The sequence below is a fragment of the Gossypium arboreum genome, chromosome 13 (genome assembly GCF_025698485.1).
Source record: "Gossypium arboreum isolate Shixiya-1 chromosome 13, ASM2569848v2, whole genome shotgun sequence".
Taxonomy (NCBI): domain Eukaryota; kingdom Viridiplantae; phylum Streptophyta; class Magnoliopsida; order Malvales; family Malvaceae; genus Gossypium; species Gossypium arboreum.
This window is the reverse complement of record NC_069082.1, coordinates 30,802,237-30,809,834: the sequence shown is the minus strand read 5'-3', so window position 1 is coordinate 30,809,834 and position 7,598 is coordinate 30,802,237. Positions and strand designations below refer to the sequence as shown.

At 36.2% G+C, this 7,598-nt stretch overlaps 2 protein-coding genes and 1 long non-coding RNA gene across 3 annotated transcripts; all 3 read left to right on the top strand.

The window, feature by feature from the left end:
• Positions 1–423: 423 nt before the first annotated feature.
• LOC108462137 (pentatricopeptide repeat-containing protein At1g69290) lies at positions 424–3,102 on the top strand. The gene has a single exon (XM_053024467.1). It carries the CDS (start codon positions 495–497, stop codon positions 2,490–2,492), a length of 1,998 nt encoding a protein of 665 aa, XP_052880427.1. The 5' UTR covers positions 424–494; the 3' UTR covers positions 2,493–3,102.
• A 340-nt stretch (positions 3,103–3,442) lies between these two features.
• On the top strand, positions 3,443–5,082 carry LOC108461177 (uncharacterized). The gene is made up of 3 exons (XM_017760911.2): positions 3,443–4,407; positions 4,521–4,577; positions 4,777–5,082. The coding sequence occupies exons 1-3, from the start codon at positions 3,585–3,587 to the stop codon at positions 4,809–4,811; spliced, it is 915 nt and encodes a 304-aa protein (XP_017616400.1). The 5' UTR covers positions 3,443–3,584; the 3' UTR covers positions 4,812–5,082.
• Positions 5,083–6,141: 1,059 nt separating this feature from the next.
• Positions 6,142–7,519, top strand: LOC108463443 (uncharacterized). The gene is made up of 2 exons (XR_001868069.2): positions 6,142–7,019; positions 7,101–7,519. It is a non-coding gene; the product is annotated as an uncharacterized LOC108463443 (long non-coding RNA).
• The last annotated feature ends 79 nt before the right edge of the window (positions 7,520–7,598 follow it).

Genomic DNA, 7,598 nt, shown 5'->3' with positions numbered 1-7,598 from the left:
CGATAGAGAGGGTCAATCTATGCCCAAAACAGTATTAATGTAACTTGTTTCGAGTTTTTGCTTTATTCACACTCAAAAAAATACAATTAATTGGTTAAAATATGTTGTTAGTCTTAATATTTTATAGAATTTAAATCATCTATTTTAAAATTAAAATTCAATCCACCTATTTTTTAATTTAAAATTCTAATCCAATTAATATTATTATTGGTAAATTACATTAAAATTTATCAATTTAATATATTTATTTATCAAATATTTGTCACGCCACATGCATGCTAAATTGACAAGTTTTAACAGGAAATACTTACTATTTTAATGATTAGAATGTAATTTTTAAATTAAAAATAGGGTGACTTAATTTTTTACTTTTTAAGAATAGGGATTAATTATTAAATTTTATAAACGTATAGGACCAATATCAGAATTTAACGAAAAAAAATTTTGAGCCTCGCGGTTTTCCAGGAAAAGAGAACAATATTAGGAGGAAAACAATGCAGTGTTTACAGATTTACGGTAAAATGTGGAGAAAAGCAGTGTGTTCAATCCCACCCTATAGACCTTTCTCTTCTTCCTCCGCCACTGATATCCAAACTCTTTACTCTTTCCTTCAACCTTCAATTTTTGCATTAAAAACAAACGAGCAATCAAAACAACCTCAGGACTCCACCAATTCCCAAACCAAAACCCTAACCGAAGAACAAAAAACCACTCTACAAACCACCCTTGAGAAATCCCTTCTCACCCACAACACTGATGAAGCCTGGAAGTCCTTCAAGGCCCTCACCACCTGCTGCACTGTTCCCAATATGCCCCTCACTAACTCCCTTATTACCCACTTGTCTTCCTTGCAAGACACCCAAAATCTCAAAAGGGCATTTGCCTCTGTGGTTTTTGTCATTGAAAAGGACCCAAAGTTGCTGTCTTTTGAAACTGTGACTACCCTTTTGAATTCCATGAATTGTGCCAACACCGCCGCCCCTGCTTTTGCTCTTATAAAATGCATGTTCAGAAACAGGTACTTTGTCCCTTTTGGGTTATGGGGTAATATGCTTGTTGATGTCAGTAGGAAAAGTGGTAGCCTTATTGCATTTTTAAGAGTTTTTGAGGAATGTTGTAGGATTGCTATTGATGAAAAGTTGAATTATATGAAACCTGATTTGGCTGCTTGTAATGCTGCTCTAGAGTGTTGCTGTTGTGAGCTTGAATCAGTTTCGGATGCTGAAAAAGTAGTGGCAACTATGTCTGTCTTAGGTGTCCGGCCCGATGAATCAAGTTTTGGTTTCCTTTCTTATTTGTTTGCATTGAAAGGGCTTGAAAAGAAGATAGATGAGTTAGAAAAATTGATGGTTGAGTTTGGTTTTTCAAATAAACGGGTGTTTTTTAATAGCTTGATTGGTGCGTATGTCAAGTCGGGCAAAATAGACTCAGTTTCAACCACGGTTTTGCGTAGTTTGAGAGAAGGTAATGGGAAAGAGTGGATTTTCAGTGATGAAACTCACTGTGAAGTGGTTAAAGGGTATCTTCAAAATGGGGCTATGAAGAGTTTAGCTAGTTTGATCATTGAAGCTCAAAAGTTGGAGTCTCCCATGCTTGAGGTTGACAAGTCTATTGGATATGGCATCATTAGCGCCTGTATTAATCTTGGTTTAGCAGATAAGGCACACAGCATTCTTGATGAAATGAATGCTCAGAGCGGTTCCGTGGGGCTTGGTGTTTATGTGCCTATCTTAAAGGCTTACAGCAAGGAGCATAGAACTGCCGAAGCTACTCAATTAGTTATGGATATTGGTAATTCAGGGCTTCAGTTGGATGCAGGAATGTATGACATGCTAGTTGAAGCGTCCATGACGAGTCAGGATTTTCAGTCTGCTTTTACATTGTTTAGGGATATGAGAGATGCAAGAATACTTGACTTGAAAGGGAGTTATCTTACTATCATGACAGGTCTGATGGAGAATCAAAGACCTGAGTTGATGGCTGCATTTCTAGATGAAGTTGTTGAAGACCCTCGCATAGAAGTTAAAACTCATGACTGGAACTCAATTATTCATGCTTTCTGTAAAGCTGGGCGGTTGGAAGATGCTAGGAGGACTTTCAGAAGGATGACTTTCCTGCAGTTTGAGCCAAATGATCAAACATATTTGTCCCTGATTAATGGTTTTGTGACTGCGGAGAAATATTTCAGTGTTTTGATGCTATGGAATGAAATTAAACGGAAAATTTCAGGTGGCAAAGAGAAAGGCATCAATTTTGATCACAACTTAGTTGATGCATTCTTATATGCTCTTGTTAAAGGGGGTTTCTTTGATGCAGTGATGCAAGTCGTTGAGAAGTCACAAGAGATGAAAATTTTTGTGGATAAATGGAGGTACAAACAAGCATTCATGGAGAAGCATAAGAAGCTTAAAGTGTCGAAGTTGAGGAGAAGGAGCTTCAGGAAAATGGAGGCACTTATCGCTTTCAAGAATTGGGCTGGTTTGAATGCATGAGTATCCACAGTACTTCTGAAACACAAGGAGCTTCAAATCGACAGAATTCTACTTGCCACAAGGCATCAGTACCATGAACTTTATGCTATTGTATTCTCTTGAAATATGTAGATGTGCAGGAAACTTGAAGCTCACTTGAAATATGGGGATTTCTAGGAAACTGGAAGCTCTTAGTGTTGTCGGTTATGTTAATTCTTCATCTCACTGGTGATTCCTAGTTGCCTTGGTATCTGCATGCGGTACAGACTCACTGTAAATCCAGTGGATGTGCCATGATTGTTTTATCCGAGAAGAGTTTGAACCTGATGCAAGTTCAATATATGATGTAGGGGGATTGGTTAGGTTTTCTTTGCTGCTTGGCACTGAAGTGAATTTGAGAGAGAATATTTCCATGTCTTTTATACATTTATTATTTACCATTAGCCATTATGTGAACCACATTTCCCTCTTTTAGGATATGACAGACTGATACTTTGCTCTATACTGACAGAGGATTTAGAAGCCCTGACTCAGTGTAATCAGTTTGAAAGAGGAGTAAAACATTTTCTATTTACATATTGTAAAAAATGCGACAAAAAAATAAATTTACAAGACGTGCTGTGTCCATAAATGGGGTTGCAGTTTTCTCTTCTCGTTTCACATGAATGAATACCACCGAAATGTTTTCTTTTCACACAAATGACATTCTTCTTCTTTTTAACCCTTCTCTAGTCTCTCTTTCACAGGTCGCATGTTCCATAAGGGGTGGTAAATTTTACATTTTTGCTGTGGCATCATCTCTTTAACCTTTCTTTTCATTCTTGGGTATTAGGGATCCATATATGTCACAGTAACTTGGACGGACAAAGGGCTGTGACTAAATGGACTTTTAGGTGCTTATTTACCCCCCTTCTTTTTATTCAAAATAGTAATGAAAATCCATGGTGCTTTATAGCTAGAATGCACAAAATGACAGGCTCTTCTTTTTAGGATGGAAAAGGGGAAAAATGTTGAAATTTGATTAGTTCCACCGAAAAGAATACCATTTCTCCTCCTCATATCTTTTTAACTATTAGCTGCACTTGTAATTTGTTCATCCAAAACCCTTTATCCATGTCACCTTTATCAGCTGCTCTCTTCATCAGCATTCTGTTCTTGCTTCCTCAACTCCATAAAGTTTGTGCTGCCAGCCATGCTGCTGGCCGCACCATACCGACCCTCGGTACATGTAACAACACTTGTGGTACAATCCCGGTTATGTTTCCCTTTGGCACTGGATTTGGGTGTGGCCACCCTTACTTTGCTAGATATGTAAAATGCAATGCTGGTACTCTACAGTTCTCAACTGGCACTGGCATTTACACTGTTTCTTCCATCGACTACCCAACCAGCACTATTGTTGTTGCAGATCCTTTCATGTCAACTTGCTCTTCAATGCAGAATTCTGGAAGTTTTAGCTTGGATCGAACGAGCCCGTTCACACTAACAGGTTCCAATATCTTTGTCCTGCTTGGTTGCTCAACTACATCTCCAGTGTTTGATCCAAGTGAGGATTTGTGTGATACCGGATCAGGTTCTCGTGTTTGCAGCGGTTTGTATTCTTGCAAAGGGGTAACTGGAATTGGGTTGCCACAAAATGCACCTACATCTACCTGTTGTGTTTATGACTCCTTGATGGGAATACGATCAGGCTATTCTTTGGATCTCCCAAAACTTCAGTGCTCATCGTACACATCGATATACGAGTTTGGAGATGAAGGGGATCCCATGAAATGGAAATTTGGGATTTCTTTGCTGTATAATGATTCATACTACACTCCTGCATGCAAGGACTGTGAAACCAGTGGAGGCTTGTGTGGCTTTTCTGTTCTGGATGAGTCATTCTCTTGCATTTGCCGAGATGGTGTGAACACTACCACAAATTGCTTTGGCCATGGTTAGTTCAATACAAACAACAAATTCAACTTGCACTGTTGCACATACATTTAGTTCAATGATCTTTCCTTTCCCTTAGAATTTATCTGTATTGTGTGTTTTTGATATGATTAGGGTACACCTGGAGTGGGGCATGGGAACCCAAAATTCAAACCAAGACTAGTATTGGAGGTATTAAATGACACTACCATATCTCATCACTTTATTTTCATTTAACTTCTTTTACACCAAAAGTCTTCCTTTTGCAGGACTTTTTACAGTAGCATAGTGTTCTCCATTACTTTTTTTTCTCTCTCCAAAAATCCCATTACTTGCTTTCAAACATGCATGTTGACCAAATTTTGCTTTATTTGCATCTTTTGGTCTGCAGTGTTTTTGCTGTGGTGGATTTATCTTCTAGTTTGATGACGAAATGACTTCAAAATGAAAGTGTGCGGTGGTCTAAGAAGATCATGTGATGTTACATGCAAATCTTACCTCAAATATCTCATGTAATTTAAGGGGGTCCAAAATTCGTGAATATTCTTGCCATAAATGTAAGATCAAGTTTGGTTATTTGGATCATATGTATGCAGTGATGCACATTTCACTTGTTTTTTTGCTGACAATGGAATTTGCTTAAAAAAAGGGTAATTTGAAATAGCCATAAATACTTATGCTTAAATGAAAGCGAAAATTGTCAAAACTGCAAAATAAATATTAGTTCTATATTGAAATTTGAATTTTTTTACTAAATGAATGTGGGATGCATATGTAGTCGTCTTATTTTTCCTCACTTCATTTTATATTTATTAACTGTTTTTAATCATTTCAACATAATCTATAAATACTTCAGGATTTATTGTATAATGTATTATTATATTTTTCTTTATAAAAGTTAAAATATATATATAAAGGGTAAAATTGTAGTTTCAAAATATTGAAGTTAGGTAGGGTGGCGCAAGTACTTGCCTTTCAAAAGAAAAAAAAGAACACCCCATCTCGTTGCCATTGTTTAAGGAGCAGATTCATCCAAAATCTATCAAATTTATTTATAACATATATTTATATAAGTTTGAATTTTTTGAATGAACTAATATAGCTTTTCTTAGTCATTGTATTACAGAATTTTTCATTTAAATATTTTTTATTATTTAAAAGTTTTATCACTTTTATAAATAAAAATTTTAATTTTACTGAAATAATTGGTTAAATAAATTTACTTCATAAAAAATTTAATCATACTTATAAACAAAAATTATGGTTCAATTAAAAGAACTTTTATTAAATAAATTTATATAATAAAAATAATTTAACTTTTATATTGAATCCATTTATAGTTAAATTATTATGTTTCCATTAAAAAAGAAAAATTATTTTACTTTAGTTTAAATAACAATATAGAATTATTTATATAATAAGCAAGTTTATATTTCATTTATAATTTTTAAAAATAATATATATAATATATTACAATCATATTAATCATATATTATCTACAAACTATTGCAGTCAATTTATTAACTATTGAATGAATAGTTAAAGAGAAATGATTTTAGTTTTAATATACCATTTTTTTATAGTTTATACAAATACTTAATAATAATTAGAATTTTTTAATAGTCAAAATAACTGATATATGTTATTTATAATTACTATTTATTATTTTGAATAATACTAATTTGCATTAATTATATTATAAATTTTTGAAAATGGCTTCCATAGAATATTAGAGAAAAACAGACTCGCATGAGCGAGGTCCAAGTCTAAAGATAAAAGCAACAAACTGCATTATGTCTAAATACAATTAAAAAAATACCAAAGAAAAACAGAAGACAAAAGAAAAAGAAACCTGAAAGGCTGCCCCATAAGGAGCCGATGGAAGTTGAAAATCCCAAAGCCAAATTCGATGAGCTTGTAAGCACGACAATGGAGAGAAAAGAAGACACAACAAGGACAAGTAGAGAGATATGATAGTTCAAGCCCAAGGCATGCGACGAAATTAAGGTAGATGAGCGTTTGACCCCTCGTCCGTAGCCACCGCACTTTCCACCTGAAACGGAACCTCATCAACCAAAAAAGGTCCGATGTCCAGCGAAATTCCAATGCCGCGAGTAGGTGAGCAACCCAATTCTGCTCTTTGAAGCAATGGCAGACTGTAACTGCTGCAAAAAGGTAATTAATCGTAACCTCCCCTCTGTAACCAATGCCCAGATATCTGACCAATCAGCCTGTGTGCTATTGAGTTTGCGAATCACATGCAGAGAGTCCTCTTCAAACATGACCCGAGATAGACCAAGGTCTCGAGCGAATTCCAATGCCGACAAGAGAGCCAACGCTTCTGCAACAAAAGCTGACGAGACCTAAACATGGCTTTGGGCATCCTGTACCACAACCCCCGAGCAAGAAGAGTGTGACTCTCCTCTATATGTAGCATCGAAGTTGGCCTTAACCAGAGGCGCGGCCTGAGGATGCGAGTGTGCAGTACGCAAAACCCCCTGAATTGCTTCTGTAACGGCCAACACCGATAGGCCAACCATGTAGGATCGAATAAAGGAGACCAACTTAAGAGACGTCCAACCAAGGCCCTCATGATAGTACCTATTGCGTGACCACCATAGTGCCCAAATCGTGGTAAGGATAAGCACTAAATTGTCCCAAGTATGTGCTTGACAAAGAAAACCCAACCAGCTCACAAGATCCGAATCATTGTAGGTACCAGCCCAGGATACAAGAAGCCAATTCCAAATCGAAATGGCAAAAGGGCAGTTCGAAGCACGTGAGTAGGCGTCTCAGGTATATTTAGGCATCTAGGGTAGAAGTGCGTGGTAGAGATGTATCGACTGTAAAGGTTGTGAAATGTGGGTACATAATTGCAAAGGAATCTCCAAACTGTTATGTGAACTTTAGGAGGGACCCAAACCTTCCAAATCGTTGTAAACAAATCACATGAACTCTGTAGGTTAGAAGGACTATAGGGAATAGAGATTTGTTGCATAGGCCAATGAAGCAACCTATAACCACTATGGACAGGGTAACAAACCTGTCGGGTCCCATAAATTCATATTAAGGACTGTAAAAGTATTTTTATGCTAATTTTAAATGAAGTAGCGAGAAGTAAGTCATTTTACTAATATTATCGGATGTAGATAGCTAGAGTATGATCTGATACTCTAATGCTAATAATTAGAATGGTCTTATAATCTGATACTA

What these genes read in the sequence shown, in the direction of transcription:
- LOC108462137 (XM_053024467.1), top strand. Translation starts at nt 495, where the DNA reads ATGCAGTGTTTACAGATTTACGGTAAAATGTGGAGAAAAGCAGTGTGT.
- LOC108461177 (XM_017760911.2), top strand. Translation starts at nt 3,585, where the DNA reads ATGTCACCTTTATCAGCTGCTCTCTTCATCAGCATTCTGTTCTTGCTT. An exon ending in CACAAATTGCTTTGGCCATG is followed by an intron (nt 4,408 to 4,520) that starts GTTAGTTCAATA and finishes TGATATGATTAG; the next exon opens with GGTACACCTGGAGTGGGGCA. An exon ending in AACCAAGACTAGTATTGGAG is followed by an intron (nt 4,578 to 4,776) that starts GTATTAAATGAC and finishes TTTGGTCTGCAG; the next exon opens with TGTTTTTGCTGTGGTGGATT.